Raw genomic sequence first — 24,656 nt, forward strand, 5'->3', positions numbered from 1 at the left:
TCCCCTCATGACGAAGTCCTACATGAATCCACAGTTCAACCTGAAACTACTCCTCTGCTTGAAATTGAAATCGTATCTGAGCTGGCATCCAAAACTCCAACTCAACCTCCATCTACATTGAAGCCCGAAGGCACATCTTCATTCACACATGTCATTCAATCCACTCTCCACACCGAACCTCAACACACAACCGAACCTCTTCCCGAGCCTGAAATTCCAACAGAAGTTGGCTCCACATCTGAAACTGAATCCCAGCCTTCTCCTGAAACAAATCCAGAACTTGAAGCTTCACATGAGTCTATAACCACATCTCAACCTACATCCAAAGCTCCATCTCAACCATCTCCTCAAACAGAGTCTGAACCAGAACTTGAAGCCACAACTCAGCCTGTGACTACATCTCAAACTACATCAGAAGCCCCAACTCACTCCGAGACCCAATCTTCTCCTCAAACCACATCTCAACCAGATTCTGAAACCACAGCACAGGATGTAACTCTACTCCAAATTACATTGGATGCCCCAACTGACTCCGAGACCCAACCTTCTCCTCAAACCACGTCAGAACAGGAATCTGACACTGCAGCGCATGTTGTAGTCGTACTTCAATCTACATCAGAAGCCCCAACTCACTCTGAGACCCTTCACACAGAACCCAAACTGGAGCCTGAAATGCCCCTTCTAACCACAACACTCATACCTGCAACCTCACCACCCACGTCTCCATCCTCACCAGAAACCACACTTCAACATGAAACCTCCAGGCAACCTCACCACAAAGTTCATCCGAACCACCAAAACCCCGAAGCCCCATCCCCCCTTACCACTAAGCATAAAATTGTACCCATCATTGAGATCTCCCAAACTGACGACATCGTGCTAAGGTTCTTGAGAGTGATTCAGAGGTTCTTGCACATCATTAGGAAGTTGAAAGACGCTGTGTGGGTCTGGCCCGATTTGTCAAACCTGAAACTCGTCAAGGAGAGCGATGTGGCTTCTCCCGAGGAGGAGTCGGAAAGCCCACTGGAGGATGACCTGCCTGGTGAGTCCTGGTAAACTGGAAGGAAACCCAATGTGCCTTTAGCACGCAGGTGTGCCACCGAAGTTGAAAACTCTTGGCAATGCCAGCAACCTCCTCTGGGGAGCTCTGGCAGCACACTTACCAAAACTAGGAATGAAAGTTTTGTTCAGGGTTCTGCTAATCTCACGCGTGCTGGGCCTCCGGGGCAATTTTACACAGCTTGGGGTGGTGAGTCAAGCTCCACCCATTCCTGGGACTTCCGAAGCAGGGGAGTGGTGACCACAGACAGGGCAAGACCTGTAGGCTGCACGGAAATGGATGAAGAGGCCATTGCATTTAATCTCTTGCTGGGACCTCAGCAGTCTGGAGAAGGCAAGGTTGCGTTGGGTTGCGTTAATACTTTGTTGTGCACACAGGCAGCCCTTGATACAGGGATCAGTTTCTACAAAGGCTAAGAATCAGAATCTACATACCTGTAAGTTTAAATCCTGTTCCCCCCTTCCCCCCGATTTTCTTTGTGACAGATGTTTGGCAATGTGTTTTATTGTTTACAAAATGTAAATATCAAAATGTGTTTACAAAATGTACCCGTTCTGGTCCGAGGCTCTTCATTTTCCCCGTTCCCACCTCCCCCACTTCTATAAACCCATTTTCTGACACGGAGACCTTCTGTTTGCCAAGGCGGCTGTAAAAGTTCTTCAATTCTACACACTTGATCAGCGGCTGTTGGGTCCCTATTGCACTTTGTGTAAAACTCCGGACAATTTAGTCCACACAACAACAGTACAGCGTCATGAAGGTGTCCTCACCATGACTCTGTAGGGACTTAATAGTGACGAGTCTGATCGCTCTGCTGCAGTGGTGGGTTCCGGATAGTTCCAACTGGTACGGTTGGAACAGGCCCAGCGTCGTCCACATGGACACGCACAGCACGCGCATGCATCTTAGCGCCTCCATGAGCCTCCACGGCGTTCCAGCTGATCCACGGACCATTGTGCAGGCGCTGTACATGCCATGCGTATGCGCAGAAGCTTTAAAAGACAGGTAAGGAGCTCAAGAGGGCAGGTGGGCCCTCCGGAGCTCCCTACCAGAATGGTATCCGGTGCTCCAGGCAAGCTCTGGTACGCCCATACCAGGGCGTATCGCCTGCAACCCACCACGGCTCTGCTGGGATGAGATTTCTCGTGCATCTTGTACAACTTCCCAGCTCAGTTCTCTGAAGCATGGAAGGATCGGTCAAGTGCAATGGTGGGTTCCTACCAGTTTGGACTGAACCAGTAGTAGTTTGGTGGCCTGGGCCGCTGGAACTGGCAGTGACCCAGGACTGCCACGCCCCTGAACTGGTTCTACAGGCGCTGCAATTTTATTTTTTTGCTTCTGCACATGCACAGAACAATTTTTATTGCACTGTGCATGCGCGCACAGCATGCATCAAGTGCATGCATGCATGCCCACGAGCAAACTGGAGTAATGACTGCTGGAATCCACCCCTGGTCAAGTGGACCCCACGGAGTTGGTCCAGGTCGCTGCTGTCCCTTCCGTCTGGCCATGAAGAACCACCTGAAGACCGCTGATGGGTATTGAAGAGTTGGCAGGTGCTTGTGCCCAGCAACCACAGCCAAGTATTGTTGGGCGGTTCAATCAGCTGGTACCTTTCCTTGCAGCACCACGTGCTTACTGGCGCTCCATTCACCAGTAGCGGTGCCATCTTCAGATCCAGCATCTTTACCCGCGTCAAGCACCCATTCTTTCACTTGGGTCAACCTGACCAAGGTTGGCTTTGGCTGAAGATCAGAGGAGGATTTCCACTCAAAGGTAGACTTGGTCAGCTTGACCAACGGGCAAAACTGCTGGATCTGAAGATGGCACAGCTACCAATGATCAGATCGCCAGTAAACATCAACCTTCTCCACTTCGGAGGCCAGCTGTTGTATTGGGGTGTGGGAAGTTCCACCTTGCCCACTTTTTCATTAAAGACCACCTACCCATGCTAGTTATTGTTATTATTTTTTTGCACAAGTGCCTCTACATCAGTGTTTCTCAACCTTGGCAACTTGAAGATGTCCGGTCTTCAACTCCCAGAATTCTGGGAGTTAAAGTCCGGACATCTTCAAGTTGCCAAGGTTGAGAAACACTGAGCTATCACAAATCAAAACTCTGAAACAGCGGTCATTTTAGCCCATTAGGGCTGACCATGAAGTCTTTCTCCACCTAATGGTCACACTCTGTGAAACCCAAAGATCTGGGGACTGGCCATTTGAGGAAAAGTTGACCGTGTTGGAATTCCTAGAGAGGGCCTCCTTTTACAGCAGGGGTCTCCAACCGTAGCAACTTGGGGACATGAACTCCCAGAATTCCTCAGCTGGTTTGCCCTCCCCCTTTTTGCCCTCCCCTGAAGCCCGGGGAGGGCACAAAACATCCTAACGGGCCTACCAGAGGTCTGGAGGCTTCAGTGCGTGCATGCGCGGGTGGGGGGAGGGGAGGGCATTGCATTATGGCTGTGGGCACGCACACGCGCCCTTTTGGCACCCAAGCAGAAAAACTTTCGCCATCACTGCTCTAGTCAGGAGGCGACGTCCGTTTCCAGAGGGGATCACAGTCGCTGCAAAGACATCATACCGGACTGTGATTGTTTCACACAACTTTCTTAGACTGCGGGGCCTGCTGTGCTTGGGTCCCTCCAGGAGTTCTGCTCCAGGAGACCCAATACAGCGGTGGCCACCGCAGCGTCTCCCCTTTCTCATCACCTTTAAAGCCTTACATGGCTTAGGGCCTGGATATCTACGGGACCGTCTCCTGCCACATACCTCCCAGTGACCGATAAGATCGCACAGGGTGGGCCTTCTCCGGGTGCCATCAACTAGACAATGTCGTTTGGCGACTCCTCGGGGGAGAGCCTTCTCTGTAGCTGCTCCGGCCCTATGGAACGATCCACCTCCCGAGATCCGGACCCTCCCCACTCTCTCAGCCTTCCGAAAGTCTGTTAAGACCAGGCTGTTCCGGCAGGCCTGGGGCTGTTGACCTCTTGAATGAGGTCCAGCCCCACTACGGTTGAGTGTGTGTTGTGTTTTAACCTGCTTTGTTTTAAACTTTTTTAGTAGTTTTTAAATTGTCTTTTATGTAAGCCGCCCGGAGTCCTTCGGGATTGGGAGGCATATAAGTTTATTAAACTTAAGGGTTTAACACAACCGGAGGTTGACACACACAAGCAGAGCGATTGTGCTTTCTCAGAGAAGCTACCAGGCTGGTTTCCAGACTTCCAAAATTTATTTCTCCAGGTGGAATCTTTGCAACAACAACAACATCAACAACGTAGACTCAGGGTCCTTCTAGAAGTGGAATGGGGGCCTGGGCAGCCCAAGGTCTCTACCAGAGCCGGCAGCCCCTCTTCTCTGGGCTAGGAAGCCTGGTCCTTTGGCTTCCTCCTCCTCCTCCCAGGGCAGCAGAGCTGACCTCCCCCTGCTGGCCTTCTCGGAGGTCCCTGGTGGCCTCCGCTGAGCAGGGAGGGCTGCCCGCAGTCTCCGTCCAGGCGCAGGCAGGCCACGGTTACTCGTTCCCGGGGCTCAGCTGGACGGACGAAGGCTCCCCTTGACTGGCCTCCTCAGTGGGGGAGTCCTCCTCCTGCTCCCCCTCCTCCTTCGCCTCCAGCTCAAAATTCTGCAGAGAAAGAGGAAAAAGGATGGAAACAGGTGCTCCACACCTGGAGCTCTCCTAGGGCAACAGCCTGCAATGACCGCCTGCAGCCACAGGGAGGCTTCAGCAGAGGGAGCAGCGCAAGAGGCGGCTTGCAGATGGGAGGGAGGGAGGGAGGGAGGGAAGAGAGGCAGGCAGGCAGGAGGAAGGAGGGGGAGAGGAAGGAAGAAAAACGGAGGAAGAGAAGAAAAAAGGGGGAGGAGGGAAGAAAAAGGGAGGAAATGAAGAAAGAGGGAGTGGAAGGAAAGAAGGAGGAACAAAGGAAAAAGTAGACAGGGAGGGAGGGAGAGAGAGGAAGGATGGAAGCAGGCAGAGAGGAAAGAGGGAAGGAAAGAAGAGGGAGGGAGGGGAGGGAAACTGAAGAAAGAAAACTGAAGTCAGGTCCACAAACTATCCGCTAACTGCAGCTAAGCCGCACCGGGGGAGCCCAGAGCCTCCCGGAAAGCCCATCTGCACCCATTCCCAGGGGGGCCTTTGGGCCTCCAGCCCCAAGCAGCCCCCCCAGGTGCCTCTCTTGCCTCCAGCTCCTTCAGCACTTCGTCCATGAAGTCCCCGGAGTTCTCCTTGTAGGCCACAGCCAGCTTGATGGCATCGCTGAAGAGCTACAGAAGAAGGCAGAGGTCAACCAGGGAGGCCACCGCTGGGCACCCCTTCCCTGCCCGGCCAGTGGTTCCCTGGTCCCCCCACCCACCCTTGCCCAGGAATCCAGGTCTTCCTCCCCCACCTTCACAACGTTGGTGCCATCGGCCGCAGAGACGAAGTAGAGGGGCAGGTTGAGCTTCTTGGGGAAGCTGAAACTTTTCTGGGTGGCCTTCAGGTCGGCTAGAAGGAAACCAAAGAGAACCGGGTGGCCAGGAGGGGCTGGGCCCCGGTTGACCCAGAAGGGTCCCAGGGGACGCAGCCCAAGACAAGGAAGCAGCCACAGGCTTCGCTCGGTGACTGAAGCAACCCAACCGCCGAGTTTGCAACCAGAAGCACCGAAGAACCAACCAAACATGGCAGGTTCTTCCAGAGACGGAGGGACCTTGGAGGTCTCCTGCTGAAGCAGGAAACCCTCTACCATTTCAGACAAACGGTTGTTCAACCTCTTCTTAAAATCTTCCAATATTGGAGCATTCACAACTTCTGGAGGGAAGCCATCCCTCTGGTTAATTCCCAGAATAATAAGAGTTAGAAGGGGCCTCGGAGGTCTTCAACCCCCTGCTCAGGCAGGAAACCCTACGCAATTCCAGACCAAGCATTGTCCAATGTCTTCAACTCGCTTATCTGCGTAAGCCAGACGTTGCTTCCTCTGAATTCCTGAGAGACTGAGATGCCCCCACCCAGACGAGACCCACTGGAGGTGGGCCAGGTGAAGACGGGACCCTTAAGTCCTTCAGCTTCTCTCGTCTCCTTCTTCAGGGAAGAGACAAGGACAGTGTGGCTGTGTCGACATAACACATCCCCATCCCTTCTCTGAAAGTTGCCCCCAAGGCCTTAAAACGCTTCTGCCCCGTCCCAGAAACATCTGGGCTCCTGTTGTAGATGAGGACCATTAATTAAACAACGCATCTGCCTGCCCCACAAATGGCTGCCCGCTTCTGCTACGCAACTGTTGATGTCGTTGTTGCGACTGTCAATGGGTGAGTGGGCAGCCACATAGGTCTCCTAAACAAATAAACACGTACCTGGCTAGGAATGGGCCACGGTTGGGACAGAGCCCCATGGCTGGATGGGAGCGACAGCTTTTGAGTTGGGGAAGTAAAACCCTGCAGTTTGCCACCTCCCCTTAAGCTCCTCACCAGGATTTCACGTTTACGTCCTTAAGAAGAAGAGATTGGACCACCATTTGTCTGATATGCCATCTTGAGCAGGGGGTTGGACTAGAAGACCTCCGAGGCCCCATCCAACTCTCCGTCATATTGCATTTTCCAATTTCCTTTTGGTTGATGAAGCTTTAAGAGGAACCTCCATTGTGATGCTCTCCATAACTGGTGAAGCAGCCTTGGGGCAAGTAAGTGTGTGTGTGTGTGTGTGTGTGTGTCCCCTTAAAAGCCTGAAGGCCAGAAGATTTCCCCCTTGTCCAAGAAGTGGCTGAATCAGATCTCCTCCCCCCGGTGGACTTCCCAGAGGTGGAAAGGGGAGGAGGCCCACCATCGATCTTGTTGGCCACAACAATGCAAGGGATCTGAGGCCGGAATTCACGCAGCTCCTTATACCAGTTGGCCAGGTTCTTGTAGGTGACCTTCCTCTGGACATCAAAGACCTGGGAAAGGGGGAGGGGGGAGGGAGAAGAAGCTTATCGTGAGCTAATCAAACTGCAACCAAAGTCTCAGATCCTGGTGGGACACGACTCAGGGTGCAAACAGCCCCAGGGAGAAAGGCCTACTAGACCAGGGGTCTCCATCCTTTCATTGGACAACCCCCACCCCAAACCCCATGTGCCCGTTTCCTTACCATGATGCAAGCATGGGCCTTGTGATAGTAGGACGCATGCATGCTCTGGAAACGCTCCTGGCCGGCCGTGTCCCAGAAGTCTGGAAAGCAGGAATCCCACAGCTCACAGAGGACCCACTTCAACCAACCCCACCTCTCTCGGACGGTGTCTCTCAACCGCGGCGGCTTGGAGGTGGGTGGGCTTCAACGCTCGGGATTCCCCAGCCGGCAGGGAGTTGAAGTCCACCCATCTTCAAAAGGGGCCCCTTCTCTAAGCCAGAAGATCCATTAAGTCAGCCTCCCCCAACCTGGGAATCTTCTGAACATAGGGAGCCCTTGAAGGGAGAGCGGAGGGGGAGAGAGAGAGAGATCGTGGATCTTCTGCTGAGACCCAACGACCAGGGGGACCTCCCATCCAGCAAGCTTCTCAGCCCCTCAAGGGGCAACTTCAAACCGTGGGCAGATGTGTTATCAGAATGGGGTCCCACCCAATGAGATCGGGGAGTGGACTCCACCCCATGCTCTCCCCCTCACGGGGTCCAGCAAGCCCTTACCCACAAGGACCGTCTTGCCGTCCACGGTGGCCGTGTGCTTGTAGAGGGTCAGGGCAAAGGTCGAGAGCTGCTGGGGTTTGCTGTGGGCCAGGGTCAAGGAAAGGAGGTGGTCTTCAGAAGGGAAGAAGCCAAGTAGGGGTTCCTCAGAAGTGGCATCAACGCAGCATCTTGACTGCTTCTACTCACCAGCCCCCCACCCACAACCCCAGGGGGAGTTTAGGAGAGTTTTAGAAGAGGACGTAGAGACCCCACCCTCTGCTCGAGACTGGAGACCTTTCATCATCCCTGGTCAATCTTCTGACCATGCCAAGTCAACGGGGAAGACAGGTTCCCTTCACAACCGTGTTACTCACGCATCAACGGCAGGGATTCATTTAACAACTGGGGCACGAAAGGTCATAAAATGGGGCGAAACTTGTTTAAGGACTGTCCTGCTTAGCAGCAGAGATTTTGGGCTCAATTGTGCTGGTACGTCAAGGTCTACCTTTATTTTAATTATAGCTCTAATTATTTTCTGGGTAGGCAGGCAGGTACATATATATATATATATATATATATATATATATATATATATATATATATATATATATATATATATATAGATAGATAGATATAGATATAGATAGATGATAGATAGTGATAGATAGATAGATGATAGATAGATAGATAGATAGATAGATAGATAGATAGATAGATGAGATTATAGGGATGGATGGATAGATCAATGATAGATAGAACATGATATATGTATATATAGATACTGTACATGATTATATGGCTGGATTGATAGATTGATGCTAGATAGATAGAATATATGATGGCTACACAGACAAATAGATAGCACATAATAGGTGGATGGATGGATAGAAGAAAGAGAGGGATAGATGGATAGATAGATGAGATAGATGAATGGATAGATAGAAGAGAGGGATGGATAGATGAGAGATTAGAGGGATGGATGGATTGATGATGGATGGGTGGATGGATAGATAGAAGAGAGGGATGGATAGATAGATGAGAGATGGATGGATAGAAGAGAGGGATAGATGGATAGATGAGGGATGGATAGATAGAAGAGAGGGATGGATAGATGAGAGATTAGAGGGATGGATGGATGGATTGATGATAAATAGATGGATGGATGGATAGATAGAAGAAAGAGATAGATGGATAGAGGGATAGATGGATAGATAGATAGATGAGATAGATGAATGGATAGATAGAAGAGAGGGATGGATAGATGAGAGATTAGAGGGATGGATAGATAGATAAGAGATTATAGGGATGGATGGATTGATGATAGATGGATGGATGGATAGAAGAGAGGGATAGATGGATAGATGAGGGATGGATAGATAGAAGAGAGGGATGGATAGATAGGTGAGAAATTATAGGGATGGATGGATGGATAGATTGATGATAAATAGATGGATGGATGGATAGATAGAAGAAAGAGATGGATGGATAGATAGGAGAGGGATAGATGGATAGATGATTATAGGGATGGATGGATGATGGATGGAGGACACCTGGGAGAAAGGCACCTGGGGCCACCTGGGGAACGTTGCAACGCCTGACTAATTTCCACTTCTCTCCTCCTTCGCGCCATCCGAAGCTCCAGGGTGGGCGATTGGGGGAAGAAGGCCTGGTTGCCCCTGGAGGCTGGAAGAAGCTCCACCTGCTCTTAGGCCCCCAGGAGCTGAGGAGACGCAGCCGCCCCCTTGTCCTGGGGTGGGATTTCCACCCGTCAGCCGAGGGTCAAAGGATACAACCCCTCCATGAGGAAGCGTTCCATCAATCTGGAAAAGAGGGAGAGCGACCCGTTGAGGGAGATTCTGTGGGAGGAGGCCAGGCAGAGCCCCAGGGGGGTGGGGAGGGGGACGGAGGGGGGGGTGTCAAATGCATCATCGGTCTGGAGTCCTTACACCCCCAAGAGAGACCGAAGACCAGCCCCCTTCCTCCCCCCCTCCCTCCCCGTGAACTCCACTGACTCCCAACCGGCCCCAATTTGTCCTGACCGTTACTAGATCAGATTCTTCGGAATACAGGTTGTCCTTGACTTACAACGTCTCGTTTAGTGACCGTTCAAAGTTATGATGGCACCGAAAAAAGGAAACCTATGGCCATTTTTCACACGACCGTTTCAGAGTTCCCAGGGTGAAAATTTGGACGCTTGACAATTGACTCATATTTATGACGGTTGCAGTGTCTGGGGGGGGGGAGGGGGAGGGTGTCCCATGATCCCCTTTTGTGACCTTCGTGCCAGCAAAGTCCTTGGAGGAAGCCAGTTTCACTTAACAACTAAGTTACTAACTTAACGACTCAATGTGGCGAAGAAAGTCATAAAAAATGGGGCAAAACTCACTTGACAAATTTCTCAGTTAGCAACATAAATTCTGGGCTCGATTCTGGTTGTAAGTCAAGGACCACCCATAGGTACCATGGAATATATTCTCTTTGTTCTCAAACTCTATCCTGGCTGCTGGTCTCCTGCATCCAACAGATTTTGGGCCAACCATTAAACCAAGTGGGTTTGCTTTGGGTTCCCATCCATCATCCCTTCCCTGGCACCACCACACCCCTAATGCCCAGCTGAAGTCCACCCCCGTGGGAGGAAGCTGAGCCCAAAGGGAAGAACCGAAGGCTCTCCCCAGAAATGAAGAGAAGCAGCAATAAAGGAGAAGATCTGCAGGGTCGAACTGATGGATCCCTGGTGGTTTTCTGGCAGGCGTTTCATGACCCAGCTAAGCAACCTTATCAGGGCTGGGAGGTGATGGGGTTTGTGGAGAGGAGGAGGAGGAATGACTAGGGATTCTCTGAAGTTGGGGGCTTTCTTGCAGACCTTTTATGACCCAACCAGGTAACAGCATCAGTGCTAGCACTACCGCCGATTATTGTGACATAGTTTGCAAGAAAACCATCAAACTCAGAGAGCACCAAGGACGCCACAGTCCTCCTCCCTCTCCCTTTCTCCTTCTCTTGTTCTTTCTCTTTCCCCTCCTCCTCCATCGCTCCTCCGCACCCAACCTTTCCTCCCTCCCTCTTCTCCTTCTTTCCCTCCTTCTCCTCTTCCATCCCTTCTCCTTCCTCTCCTCCCTTCTAGCACTGATGATCTTCCCTGAAAACTTCTCAGCTGATGGTGGGAAGGCAGCTGCTGTGTGTGAGGTTGTGTAACCCAGTGTTTCTCAACCTTGGTGACTTTAAGTCCTGTGGACTTCAACTCCCAGAATCCCCCAGCCAGCACAGATTCTGGGAGTTGAAGTCCACAGGACTTAAAGTCACCAAGGTTGAGAAACACTGGTGTAACCTGTCTTGCGCGACTCAACCAGACCCCCGTCGAGCGAGCGGTGGATGTCTCAGCTGAGAGAGGGAAGGGGCTCCGACCCCCGGGATTCCCCAGTCAGCCTGGCCCTAGAGACCATCTAGACGTGCGCATCAGAGCCCCTGGACCCTCTAGCGGAGTTGCTGGGCCCTCGGGTGGCCCCAAGGGCAAGAGGCCCCCTTCTCGCCCGGGACCTCCACCTCGTTTGCCCCACTCCCACCCGTGGGGCAGTTGAGCCCCCTCTGCCCTTATAAGCCACGGTGGGTTTCTGGGATTGGGGGGGGGGGCGATGGACGGTCCAAACGGACTCAGCGACCCCGTCCCGGACTGCAGAGTTGGGGGGTGGGGTCGCGACCCCCACCCTGGCTGGGGCTCCGGAGGAGAGGGGGGGCGCAGAGCAGCGGACGGTTGCGCGGCTCCCAACGCTCCCCTGGGACTGGGGGGGGGGCGGGCGAGGGAGGAGACCCTCCTCTGGGCGGCGGGGGTCTCCGGAGGCCACTCACTTGGACTTGCCCACCGCGCTGTCGCCCAGGCAGATGATCTTGACGTTCTCCTCCGCGTCGTACTTCTCCTGGTCCAGGGCGGCGTGGGCGGGCTCCCCCTCGGGACCCCCCGGCTTGGCCATGCGGCGCCCACCGGCCCGCCAGAGGCGGAGGAGGAGGAGGGGGGGTCTCAGGGGGAGGAGGAAGCCTCAGCCCGGATCCCCGCGAAGCCGCCTCGCTCCGACCCCCGGCTCTGCAAGGCTGCCGTCTCCCCCCACTCGCTCCCCGCCCAGCAGACGCCGCCTCGGCTGCCAGGCGACCGGCCGGATGCTGCGCGCGGCCCCGCGGGACTCGCCCCGCTGCCGCCCCCTCGCTAAGCCCTACAAGAAAGGCGTGCAAAAGCCGTGCAAAAGCCGCGCAAAGCCTCCCCCGCGAGCCCGGGCTGGGAGGCGGCAGGAAGGGTGCAAAAGCGTCGCGCACTTGCGCCTCCCTTCCTGCTTCCCTTTGCAAAGCGGGGGAGGAGGAGGGGAGCGTGGAAAAGGCGTGCAAAAGTCTGCCGCGGCCTCCCGCGTCCCCTTGCACGCCGGGTGGGGTGGGGTGGGGGGAACGCCGAGCGTGCAAACGCGCCCCAGTTGCGCCTCTCTTCCTGCTCCCCCTTGCAAACCGGGGTGTGTTTCAGGGGGAAGCGGCCAGCCTGGAAAGCGGCGGGCCGAAGTGTGCCAAGGACGCTTGCAAGGGAGAGGAAGGAGGTGCCAAAGCATGCAACTGTCCCCTCTCGCTTCCAGCTGCCCCTTGCACCCCCATGTGCGTGGGTGGGTGGGGGTCCCAAGCGTGCAAAAGCGCCCCGGGCACCCTCCGCTTCCGGCTCCTCCTGGCCGGTCGGGGCGGGGCGTGCAAAAGCGTGCAAGGGCGTCCCAGCCCCGGAAGGGGCCGTGCCGGTGCACACGTGCGTCTCCCTTCCTCTGCCTCGCAGCGGAGGGACCCCTCCGCCCCACAACCCCCCCCCCCGGCGCAAGATGAGGGCCTCCTGGGCGGGGCTGCGGAGGGCCCTGCAGCTGACCCTGGCCGTCGCCAAGCCCGACGCGGTGGCCCACCCGCTGGTGCTGGAGGTAAGGGCCAGGGCAGGCCGGGAGGGGGGGGGGTGGCGCAAGGGCCGCCGCTGGAAATAGCCCCCTCCCCTCCCCAAGCTTTCCGGAGCAGAGTTTCTCCCCCCCCCCCCCCCCCCGTCTCTTTAAGACGGGGAGACTTCCAAAGCTGGCTGAGGCATCCTGGGAGTTGAAGTCCACCTTCCACGTTGTCCCCACTTCCCTTCCCTTTACAGAAGGAGCTGGAGGTGCAGGTCAGCTTCCACCTTTCCAGTGGCGCATTGGGTAGACCATGGGTCACCCTCAAGATGGGTAGATGGGGAAGCTTAGACCTTCTGTTGCCGTGAGACACCCCCCCCCCCCGCCCTCCTGCTGCCATTGGCTGCCCCTGATTTGGGGTCTCCAGTGCTTGGATGAATATGTATATTTTGTGTCTGGATTATTTCTCTATAAAATTGGGATTAGGGCCATTCAGTGTGAGGTCTGGTAGTCCATCAGACCTCCAGGGGAAATTGGTTGTGGAGGACCTTCTCCATTTTGGGACCAGTCCTAGGCAAATAAGGGATGACCTACTTTGAAAAAAGTTTCGTAATCTTCAAACTGGATTGTATTGTGGGGTTAAAGATGCCATGTGAAGCTGCAGCAAGGCAGGTCATCTATGAAGATTCTCCACCTCATATTCCTCTCGGAGCAGTGGACTTGTGATCTTGGTCTGAGGGGTAATGAGATCATACCCCTGTCGTGGTCAGACCACTGCCTACTGAGGCTACACTTTCGGAGGCCAAACCCCCACTGTAGGGAGGAGGAACCGACCAAGTGGTTCCGCCCCAGGCGACTTATGGACCCTCTGAGGTTCCAGACGGAGCTTGGGGTCATTCCTGATACCCTCGCCCACAGTCCGGTGGAGACTCTGGTTGCTGCCTGGCACTCGGCAGCATCGGAGACCCTCGACCGGATTGCGCCACTACGGCCCCTCCGAGGCGGCGGACCCCGGAGGCCTCCTTGGTTCACCGAGGAGCTCCGGGAGAGGAAGCGCCGGAGGAGACGCCTAGAGCACCTATGGAGGTCCGATAAGTCCGATTCGAACCGAGCACTCTTGACAACTTGCACCAAGGAGTACATCAGGGCACTTAGGACAGCAAAAAGATCATATATTGCCACCTTGGTTGCGTCCGCTGAGTCCCGCCCAGCCGCCCTGTTTAGGATAACCCGTTCCCTCCTAAATAGGAGGGATATGGGGGAACCCTTGCAGGGTAGGGCTGAGGATTATGCCCAATTCTTAGCGGACAAAGTTGCTTGGTTTCGGTCGGACTTGGACTCTACCCCTGCAGATCCAGCCGAGGCACAAGAGGACGAATTGATAGACCATCCCTGGGTTGAGTTTCAGGATGTTGCCCCTGGGGATGTGGACAAGGCCATGAGCGCTGTAAGTGCCTCCACCTGTGTACTGGACCCGTGCCCCTCCTGGCTGGTTGCCAACAGCAGTGAGGTGACACGAGGCTGGATCCAGGCGGTTGTCACCGCCTCTCTTTGGGAGGGGCACTTCCCCGCCGCACTCAAAGCGGCGGTGGTGAGACCCCTCCTGAAGAAGCCATCTTTGGATCCAGCTGTTCTCAATAATTATCGTCCAGTCTCCAACCTCCCCTTTGTGGGAAAGGTTGTTGAGAAGGTGGTGGCCTTCCAGCTTCAACGGTCCTTGGAGGAAGCCAGTTACCTTGACCCCTTCCAGTTGGGCTTCAGACCTGGTTACAGCACAGAAACCGCTTTGGTCGCATTGACCGATGATCTCTGGGGAGCCAGGGATGGAGGCCATGCCTCCATCCTGGTTCTCCTTGACCTCTCGGCGGCTTTCGATACCATCGACCATGGTATCCTTCTGCGACGACTGCGGGAGGTGGGGGTGGGAGGCACTGTTTTGCGGTGGTTCTCCTCCTACCTCTCGGACAGGTCGCAGTCGGTGTTAGTTGGGGGGCAGAGATCGACCCCTAGGCCCCTAACATATGGGGTGCCGCAGGGCTCGGTCTTATCCCCCCTACTATTCAACATCTACATGAAACCGCTGGGCGAGATCATTCGGAGGCACGGGATAAGATACCATCAATATAAGAGCCAAGGTGGCGCAGTGGTTAAATGCAGCACTGCAGGCTACTGCTAGATCAGCAGGTCAGCGGTTCAAATCTCACCGGCTCAGGGTTGACTCAGCCTTCCATCCTTCCGAGGTGGGTAAAATGAGGACCCAGATTGTTGGGGGCAATATGCTGACTCTCTGTAAACCGCTTAGAGAGGCCTGAAAGGCCTATGAAGCGGTATATAAGTCTACTGCTATTGCTATTGCTATAATATGCGGACGATACACAGCTGTATCTGTCCGCCCCGTGCCAACTCAATGAAGTGGTGGACGTGATGAACCGGGGTCTCGAAGCCGTTAGGGACTGGATGAGGGCTAACAAGCTTGTACTCAACCCGGAGAAGACCGAGTGGCTGTTGTGTTTTCCTCCCAATAATTCGGCTAATGTTCCATCACTCAGGCTGGGGGGTCAAACTCTATACCCCTCAGAGAAGGTTCGCAACTTGGGAGTCCTCCTGGACTCACAGCTGACTTTCGACCACCATCTGACGGCTGTGACCAGGGGGGCATTTGCCCAGGTTCGCCTGGTACGCCAGTTGCGACCCTACCTGAACCGGCCCTCACAACAGTCACTCGGGCCCTTGTGACCTCTAGGCTGGAATACTGCAATGTGCTCTACATGGGGCTGCCCTTGAAGGGCATCTGGCGACTTCAGCTAGTCCAGAATGCGGCCGCGCGAGTGATTGTGGGCGCACCTCGGTTCGCCCACATAACACCTATCCTCCGCGAGCTGCACTGGCTACCTGTTGATCTCCGGGTGCGCTTCAAGGTGCTACTTACCACCCATAAAGCCCTTCATGGTAGTGGAGTACTTGAGAGACCGCCTACTGCCAATTACCTCCACACGACCTATTAGATCCCATAGATTAGGCCTCCTCCGAATTCCATCCGCCAGCCAGTGTCGACTGGCAACCACGCGGAGGAGAGCCTTCTCAGTTGCAGCTCCGACCCTGTGGAACGATCTCCCCGTGGAGATTCATACCCTCACCACCGTCCAGACCTTCCGCGCAGCCCTCAAGACCTGGCTCTCCCAGCAGGCCTGGGGATGAAGATCGTAATCTGTCCCCACCCGAATGATGAATGAATGGTGTGTACTATTTTATACTCATGTAATGTTTATGTTCATCGTTTTTGTGTCCCCCCCCCCCTATACTTTGTAAGCCGCTTTGAGTCCCCTCAGGGAAAAGGGCGGCCTATAAATATTAATAAAATTCTAAAATTCTAAATTCTAAATTCCATCATCCAGGACATGATTGTCCCAAAAGTATCCCCCCCCCCACCAAAAAAAGTTGAATGGACTTCCTTGGGTTTTTCTTTGAAAATGTTTCGCTTCTTACCAAAGAAGCTTCTTCAGTTCTTCAGAATGTCTGTGGGGATTGTCCGTCTGTCCTCCAGGTCTTGATTGTCCCAAAGGTGCTTTTTCACGAGACAAGTGGACATTCTGGTTTTTCTTTGAACATGTTTCTGAAGAACTGAAGAAGCTTCTTGGGTGAGAAGCAAAATGTTTTCGAACGGAAAAAAAAGTTTCTCTTTGGAAAAAAACACTTTTGGGACAGCAGGAGAAGATAAAAGCCCCTCACCTTCCCCCAAAGCCTCTTGGACGGATGGCCAGATGACGATGGGTTTGGACTTTTGGACTTCCATGGCCCCCTTATATTGTCCCAAAGGGGCTTCCTTTTCACCAGGCGACTGGACTTCCCGGTTTTTCCTTTGGAGATTGTGAAGTTTCCGCTGTTCGCCCATGAGGCCAATGTTGAGAAAAGACAGGAGATGAATTTTCTCGGGATGGAGTGACCCAGATGGGAACCTGAGAGCCCCTTTTATTGAGACAGGACAAAGGCAGGAGGAGCAATCAGCATGTGAGGAAAAACAGCCTGTAAAAGTACAATTTCTAATCTACTGCTTCAGGAAAGTTCTCTCTATATATGGTCAAATCCTGGACGTCAATGGTAGGGCACATCTCAGGATGTTATGTTATTCACTATCAGGATGTTATGGCTTTCTAGGAGTTTGTTTTCTCCTGTGTGATTCAGCGTGGCTCTGCAAGCCCTAGTATGAACTAGGCCATGGAGGACACACACCTACACAAGGAACCATATTACAACAGGAGATGTTTCACTTCTCATCCAAGAAGAATCTTCACCCAAGCGTTAGAAGAAGCTTATTTATTTATTTTTATTTGTCAACAGGTACACGGAAACAAGTAGGAAAAACACATGAAAAAAATGGCGCACGTAAATGGATATAAATAAGCAAAACATCGCCATGAACACATAAAAAGAGGACATATCAATGGGGACAGTGGGACAGGGACGGTGGGCACACTGATGCGCTCAAGGACGCCCCCTTAGGGACCTCTTACTGTAGGCAGCTTAAGGTTGAAGGTATGGGGGGGGGGTTAGAGCAGTGTTTCTCAACCTTGGTGACTTTAAGTCCTGTGGACTTCAACTGAGTCAGGGTTGACTCAGCCTTCCATCCTTCCGAGGTGGGTAAAATGAGGACCCAGATTGTTGGGGGCAATATGCTGACTCTCTGTAAACCGCTTAGAGAGGCCTGAAAGGCCTATGAAGCGGTATATAAGTCTACTGCTATTGCTATTGCTAACTCCCAGAATTCCCCAGCCAGCTATGCTGGCTGGGGGATTCTGGGAGTTGAAGTCCACAGGACTTAAAGTCTCCAAGGTTGAGAAACACTGGGTTAGAGGACCTAGCAACAGGATCAGGTAGAGTGTTCCACACATTTACTACTCCTCTGTGGCTGAAATAGTTTTTCCTGCAATCAAGGTTAGAACGGATGACGTTGAGTTTGTATCTCTTGGAGATACAAGAGCTGAGGTGGCGCAGTGGTTAAATGCAGCACTGCAGGCTACTTCAGCTGACTGCAGTTCTGCAGTTCGGCGGTTCAAATCTCACCGGCTCAAGGTTAACTCAGCCTTCCATCCTTCCGAGGTGGGTAAAATGAGGAACCCGGATTGTTGCTGGGGGCAAAATGCTGACTCTCTAAACCGCTCAGAGAGGGCTGAAAGCCCTATGAAGCGGTATATAAGTCTAACTGCTATTGCTATTGCTATCTTGATGGCCCTTGTGTTATTGCGGTTGAATTAAAGTAGTCATTAGCAGGTAGGATGTTATGGCAGATGATCTTCGCTTCTTGGATGAGAAGTGAAGCGTCTTCAAAGAAGAACTAGAAAGACCAGTTGCCTCGTGAAATCCCCCCCCCCTTTTGAGACAACCCCGACCTCGATGAGGGAGAATCTCCAGAGACATTCTCCGTATATTCTTTTCTTCCTTCTCTTAGGCTGTGCATGAAACCATTCTCAACCACCAATTCTTGATCGTCCGGACAAAGGACCTTCTCTGGAGTAAGGAGGACAGTCAGAGGTTCTACCAGGAGCACTCAGGTGGGTGTGGAAGCTTCCAGATGCAGCAGGGGCTGAAATCCGGGTTACCGGGAAGGACTGGGGAAGGGTCTCGTGTCCCCCAATCCAATCCAGTCTTGAGATCCTCCCCAATGCAACCCAGTTGGCCTGTGGATGTCCCAGAAGCTGGAGTAGATGGCCCTCAGGTTTGATCCAGTTCGGAGTTCCTCTGATGGTCTGAGGCTTCCTGCCCCCCAAAGATCTTCATGTACAGATAAAGGGGTTCAGTAGATGGAACCTAGAAACCCCAAGCCCCCATTTGGGGGCCTTGGAGAAATAATCTCAGGATTTCTAGAGCTTAAAATCTGGGCCTCCTAGTGTTGACCATGTCCATGTCCCTCATGGAGCTGAGAGTCCTCCTGCGTGAACCTGATCCAGGTATGGGCAGACACGCCGTTGGGCTGAAGAAAAGGATGGGTCAGATCTTTCCTCCAGTTCCTTTCTGTGGGTCGGATGAGATCCTGGGGGCAGGGACCAAAGCTGGAGTCCATGATGTTCTTGTCAGCCTTGGCCATCTTGGCTGCTGTGTCTCTCCCTGAAAGTTGGGGGTGAGCTGTTGTGCTAGAACCTCCATGCTGGATCCAAGCCAATTTGTAGCGCACCAGCCCTACATCTCAGTTGCCGTGGGACCTTCCTTGCATTGAGGTCCAGGAGGGTGGAGAACGAGCAGAGCAGAAGTTCCTCAGAAGTTGTTCTTCTTCTTCCTCCAGGGCGTTTTTTCTACCAGAGGCTGGTGGAGTTCATGTCCAGGTAGGTCCAGAGATGGTGGTGAGAAGACCCCCCTTCCTGTTCCCCAGCTCCCTCCACACCAAACACTTCATTGTTTTGATCTAAGGGCGGGTGAAATGAGGAAGGGGAATGTTGAAAGAGTAGGAAAAAAGGAGAGGACTCATTAGGTCCCAGCCACCATCTTGGCTTCTTTTTGGTGTGTGTGTGTTTGTGTGTGTGTGTGTTGGAGACCTTTGTCCATATTATATCTTGCTCCCCTGACACAAAAGGGGCAGAGAGATCCGTTGCCTTAAAAATTCAGTTAAGAAAATAAACGAATAACCCATCCACGTTTATGTCCAGTTGAGAAATAGCAGAAATTCCCAACAGATTTGGGATGGGAAAGATGAGAAATTTCTTTTTTTTAATGCATATTTTTATTTTGTATAAAACAAAGTTGAAAAAGAAAAATACAGAAGTAAAATTGTGGGAAGACTTTTACTAGCTGTTGTGTTCCCTCTCTTATCAAGATATTTGTACCTGTGTTTGTGTGTATATATAACACACAGGTACAAATATCTCAAAGACAACACAGCTAGTAAAACTTCTATAATTTAGGAATGTATATACAGTATATATGAGGTGAACGGACCCCGTTAGCCTGGTTGGGAGACCTGAAAAACCAGGCAGGGGGCCTTCTGTCTGGCCCTGGTTGGCTGGATGTGTTGCACCTTCCGTATTTTTCGGAGTATAAGACGCACCCCTTTTTCCTCAAAAAAGAGGTTGAAAATCTGGGTGCGTCTTATACACTGAATAAATTTTTTGCCTCCTGAAATCCCACCCCCTTCACCAAAATGGCCATGCACAGCCTGCAGGAGACTTTCAGAGAGCTCCTGGGGGCTGGGGAGGGCAGAAATGAGTGAAAAACGGGCCTTTTTTTGCTCAACTTCCCCTCTCCCCAGCCCCCGGGAGCACTCTATAAGTCTCCTAAAGGCTATCCATGCCCTTTTTTTGGACAGAAAACAAGCCAGTTTTTGCACAAAAAAAAAAGGCCCCTTTTTTGCTTGTTTTTGGGGTCCCAACCCTCCCAAGAGCATTCTGCAAGCCTCCTTAAAGGGCTATTCGTGCACCTTTTTTTTTGAAAAACAAAATGGGCCCATTTTCGCAAAAACGAACTGTTTTTGGGAGGTTTGCAGTGTGTAAAAACTTTTTTTAAAAAAAATTTGCCTCTTCAAAATCTTGGTGCGTCTTATACTCCAAAAATATGGTAATCAAAAAGCAGTTGTGTTGCGTTTTGACCACCAGGAGGCAGCATAGTTTCACAAATGGCCAGAGGTTCTTAGGTGAGGCTTGAGAAGCTGTCCTGTAGATCAGTGTTTCTCAACCTTGGCAACTTGAAGATGTCTGGACTTCAACTCCCAGAATTCCCCAGCCAGCGTTCGCTGGCTGGGGAATTCTGGGAGTTGAAGTCCAGACATCTTCAAGTTGCCAAGGTTGGGAAACACTGCTGTAGATGGAAGCGCTTTCTCTCTTGGTATTCCAGATGGGGGAACGTGGGGGGTCTTCTAGATTGCCAGGGTTCAGGAGGACAGGAGGGAGGAAGGCAGCAAGCAAGGAAGATGGAAGGAAGGGGGAAGGAAAAGGAGGAAGGGAGGGAAGGAAAGAAGAGGGAAGGGAGAGGAAGGAAGGCGATGGAGGGAGGAAGGAAAGAAGGTGGAAGGGAGATGGAAGGAAGAAGAGGGAAGTGAGGAAGGAAAGAAAGAAGGGAGGAAGAAAGGAAAGGGAAGGGAGGGAAGGGAGGATAAGGCTTTCGAAGCATGCAGAGACCAGGGAGTCTCAGGGATTTATCTTTCCTTTCCTTTGAAGTGGCCCCATGAGGGTTTATATCCTGGCTCACGAGGAAGCCGTCACACGCTGGAGGTCATTGATGGGCCCCACCAAGGTATATCGTGCCCTCCACACGGCCCCGGAGTCCATCCGCGGGTCTTTGGGCCTCACCGACACTCGGAACACCGTCCATGGCTCAGGTGAGCCCCAGAGCGGAATTTGTAGGAAAGGGTACAGGTGGCTCTTGAAAGCCTCTTGAAGTTGTGGGTGCTTCAATACCCAAGGTTTTTAAGAAGCGCCTGGACAGCCATTTGTCCGGAGTAGTATAGGGTTTCCTTCCTGAGAAAGGGGGTTGGACTAGAAGACCTCTAAGTCCCCTTCTGATTCCATTCTTCTCTTCTTCCCTCCCAGATTCTGCAGCCTCAGCCAGCAAGGAAATTGCCTTCTTCTTCCCAGATTTCAGCGAAGAGGAGTGGTACCGACACGAGGAGCCACGGCTCCGTAGAGAAACAGTTGGAGCTCACGTGGCCATCGGTTGCCACCTGAAAGACGGCTAGATGGAGCAGGATTAACCAGCTTGAAGTTGCTCTCGTGGATGTCAACTGAGGCTCTGCCGTGTCCAGCTGTGGTCCTCAGGAGCTGAGGCTTCATTACAGCGTGTGGACCAGCAGAGAGGGGCCTTTGACCCTCTTCCTAGGCCAAAGAGCATTCAGACGTGCGTGTGCCATGTGCAGCCTTCCCTGGGGGGCTTCACGGAAGGGCAGGGTTTCCAGGCTGGGGGGAGCAGTCTGCATTGGATCTCTTGAAGCGCCTGAGACCAAGGATCACGTCCAGAAGGTGGGACTCTAACAGGGTTAGACCTTCCTCCAGCCTAGAATGGTCTTGGGTTACTATCTGGAAGTTGAGTCATGGCAACTGGACTTCTAAGAAGAACCGGAAGTCCAATTTCTAGGATCCAACTTCCGGGCAACTTTAGGTAGAAGACTTAGAATTTTTATTGACTCTTAGGTTACTGGTTTCTGGGTCAGATTTTGCCCACATGCCAAAGAGCCCTTCTCCTTGCGGGTTTACCCACTGAACCCCTTTGGAGGTTGGGGGGGGCAGTCTTGCCCCAGGCAGCTGTAAGAGGGATGTGCTCCCTTCCCACCTCGTGCTTAAGACCTCTGACCTCTTGCATAACTGGCTGGGGAATTCTGGGAGTTGAAGTCTGGGAGCCTTAGAGCCTCTGGGTTGTCCAGCCAAGGACCCCGGAAAGTCCCTTCCTTGTGATCCTCCAAGCATCACCTCCCTCCTTTGGAGTTTAGAGTTTGGCCTCCTTATTTCATACCTTTCTTGAACCCAAGAAAGTTTGCTTTCTTCCAAAAAGTGAGCAAGCCTCAAGGAAAGGCTTCCCCTGCTCCACCTCGGCCTTCCCTCCACCCAGAGCGTAAATATTCATTACCAGTTTCACCCTGAAAGCCAACACATAAATTAGACCGTTTATGAGTCTCTCTCCTGCCAACCAGCTGCCTTTTAGACGAGATGGTCAAATACATCCTGGAAGGACGACACCCGCTCCTCCCCAGGTGTGGACAGCCAGGCCTTCCCCAGAAATGAGAGAGGAGATACCCGTTTTATGGAACAATTAGCAAGGATTTTTTTTTTTTAAAAAAAAATAGGATTACATTAATCCCTATTTTGGGTACAACTTCTCCAAACGTATTTATCTTATTGGTAAAATTATTTGGGGTTTTGCATTGGGGTTTTATTTCTGTAAGCCGCTCAGAGTCACCGTGGGTCAGCTGGGTGGCCTTAGAAATCTTCTTAATGAAATAAAAGTAAATAAATTGCTAGATAAGACAAAATGTGGCAGCGAATCTGACTGGCAAAGCATTAGGAAATGGTCAAGGGAATGGTAAAGATGCCCACGAGAGGTTCTGCGGGAGGCATTGAGAAGGGCCCAGGTAGCCCTGAAAACTGCCCAGTCAAATGGTGAATCATGCAGGGGAATTGCAGATGTGATTATTTTATTTTTATTCTATATATTTTATGTTTTTAATATTTTATTTTTATATTGTATTTATTTTTATTATTTTATTTATTTTTATTTTATGTTTTATGTTCATTTCATTTATATTTTTTTATATTTTATTTTGTTTATTATTTTATTATTATTTTTACAAATAACTCGAGGTGGCAAACATATCAGACACAACAATTTTCCAACACTCCTGTTTTCCTCACAACGATGACCCTGCGAGGGAGGTTGGGAGGGACTGGCCTAAAGTCACCCTAGCTGGCTTTCATGCCTAAGGCAGAACTAGAACTCACAACCTCCTAGCGATTGGCCCCAATTCACCCACTTGGCTCTTTCATGGCCATGGGGGAACTCACTTTCAGCCTCTCCCTTTCTAGCTTGGTGCCTTAACCCTCAGCTGTGTGTTCGAATCCTCCACCTTGGGTGTTGTTTTGTTTATTTTTTGAAAACCACGCAACCCTCTCAAAAGTGCAGAGTCCTGACGATAAAAGCACCTTGCAAGTTGAGGAAAAAGGGGGAAACGACTGAGTTAGATTAACCAAAGCGATGTGATTTTGCCGAAGGTTTATTCATTCAGACATCCATTTTTCTCAACGCTTCAGTGGGGAATTGATAAATAGCAGAGTTGGGAACTTGCATAACTATCATTTGCCATTTTTCATTACAAGATTGCAACGTCCCATCGTTATACCATGTGATTTCTATTATAAACAGCAGTTAATTTGCAGCCGAGGTGGAGGACGCCCCTTTATGAAGGAGATCGAAGCAAATTAGAGGGAAGGGATGTGGGAAGCCAAGCGCCTGAAGCAAGGAACACTCAATCCACATTTATTTATTATTTATTTATTAATTAGACTTCTATACCGCTTAATAGGGCTTTCAGCCCTCTCTAAGCGGTTTACAAATTTTGTAGCAAATTGAGTCAGCAAGTTGCCACCACAGTCCGGGTCCTCATTTTTACCCACCTCGGAAGGATGGAAGGCTGAGTCGACCTTGAGCCGGTGAGATTTGAACCGCTGAGCTGCAGATCTGCAGTCAGCTGAAGTGGCCTGCAGTGCTGCACCCTAACCACTGCGCCACCTTGGCTCTTCCTCACATTGGGGAAGACCCATTCTAGAACAGGGGTCTCCAACCTTGGCCACCTTAAGACTTGTGGACTTCAACTCCCAGAATTCTGGGAGTTGAAGTCCACAAGTTTTAAAGTGGCCAAGGTTGGCAACTTTGCTGGCTGAGGAATTCTTAAAAGTGGCCAAAGTTGGAGAGCCCTGTTCTAGAACTTTCTCAGGATTGAAATGAAGGCCTGGTTCACAAGACCCAACCATAACGACCCATAAAACCTCTGGGTTGAGCATTCTGGGTAAACCAGACCACTGTAGTTTCTTCAACAAAGCATAAGGAAGAATTCTGGCACAGCAAAGCACCTGGAATCCAGGTAGCGAAATGGGACCAGTGACTTCGGTCTGGGAAAGAAACGTCCCGTGTTCAGGGTCTATGACAGCTCACTGCTGGAGAATTCACCTTGGCCAGCGCTTCACGGGACAAGGGTTACACTAATGTTGAAGAAATCATGGAATAGAATTATTAACGGCTGCCAAAGGAGGGGAAAACAAAATGTGAACAACTAAACTTAAAATATTTTGTAATTGTTTTAAAGAATCGAGTTGTCCCGCAGTGAATTGGCTGTGGTGAGTTAGAAGGGGCCTTGGAGGTCTTCTAGTCCAACCCCTTGCTCAAGCAGGAAACCCTCTACCGTTTCAGACAAATGGCTGTCCAATCTCCTCTTATAAACTCCCAGTGTTGGAGAATTCACAACTTCTGGAGGCAGATTGTTCCACTGGTTAATTGTCCTCACTGTTAGGAAGTTTCTCCTTCGTTCCAGGTTCCTTCTCTCCTTGATTAGTTTCCACCCATTGCTTCTTGTCCTGCCCTCGGGGGGGGGGGCTTTGGAGAATAGTTTGAGACCCTCTTCTTTGGGGCAGCCCCTGT

At 51.8% G+C, this 24,656-nt stretch overlaps 2 protein-coding genes across 2 annotated transcripts; one reads left to right on the forward strand and one right to left on the reverse strand.

Annotated features, from left to right (window-relative positions):
• Positions 1 to 4,269: 4,269 nt before the first annotated feature.
• Positions 4,270 to 11,870, reverse strand: RABL2B (RAB, member of RAS oncogene family like 2B). The gene is made up of 8 exons (XM_032221325.1): positions 11,509 to 11,870; positions 9,453 to 9,482; positions 7,684 to 7,763; positions 7,151 to 7,230; positions 6,848 to 6,959; positions 5,439 to 5,536; positions 5,233 to 5,316; positions 4,270 to 4,678 (listed from the first exon to the last, which is right to left on the reverse strand). The coding sequence occupies exons 1-8, from the start codon at positions 11,628 to 11,630 to the stop codon at positions 4,568 to 4,570; spliced, it is 717 nt and encodes a 238-aa protein (XP_032077216.1). The 5' UTR covers positions 11,631 to 11,870; the 3' UTR covers positions 4,270 to 4,567.
• Positions 11,871 to 12,395: 525 nt separating this feature from the next.
• NME6 (NME/NM23 nucleoside diphosphate kinase 6) lies at positions 12,396 to 22,296 on the forward strand. The gene is made up of 5 exons (XM_032221326.1): positions 12,396 to 12,596; positions 17,998 to 18,100; positions 18,829 to 18,868; positions 20,693 to 20,853; positions 21,065 to 22,296. Exons 1-5 carry the CDS (start codon positions 12,504 to 12,506, stop codon positions 21,208 to 21,210), a joined length of 543 nt encoding a protein of 180 aa, XP_032077217.1. The 5' UTR covers positions 12,396 to 12,503; the 3' UTR covers positions 21,211 to 22,296.
• Positions 22,297 to 24,656: the final 2,360 nt, after the last annotated feature.

This window comes from Thamnophis elegans, chromosome 7 (assembly GCF_009769535.1).
Source record: "Thamnophis elegans isolate rThaEle1 chromosome 7, rThaEle1.pri, whole genome shotgun sequence".
In the NCBI taxonomy this organism is placed as follows: Eukaryota; Metazoa; Chordata; class Lepidosauria; order Squamata; family Colubridae; genus Thamnophis; species Thamnophis elegans.

Coding starts and splice junctions, on each gene's coding strand:
- RABL2B (XM_032221325.1), bottom strand. CDS start 11,630: ATGGCCAAGCCGGGGGGTCCCGAGGGGGAGCCCGCCCACGCCGCCCTG. Junction 9,483..11,508: donor AGCGCGGTGGGCAAGTCCAA/GTGAGTGGCCTC, acceptor CCTCTTTTCCAG/ATTGATGGAACGCTTCCTCA. Junction 5,317..5,438: donor ATGGCACCAACGTTGTGAAG/GTGGGGGAGGAA, acceptor CTTCTTCTGTAG/CTCTTCAGCGATGCCATCAA.
- NME6 (XM_032221326.1), top strand. CDS start 12,504: ATGAGGGCCTCCTGGGCGGGGCTGCGGAGGGCCCTGCAGCTGACCCTG. Junction 18,869..20,692: donor CTGGTGGAGTTCATGTCCAG/GTAGGTCCAGAG, acceptor TTTCCTTTGAAG/TGGCCCCATGAGGGTTTATA. Junction 20,854..21,064: donor GAACACCGTCCATGGCTCAG/GTGAGCCCCAGA, acceptor CTTCCCTCCCAG/ATTCTGCAGCCTCAGCCAGC.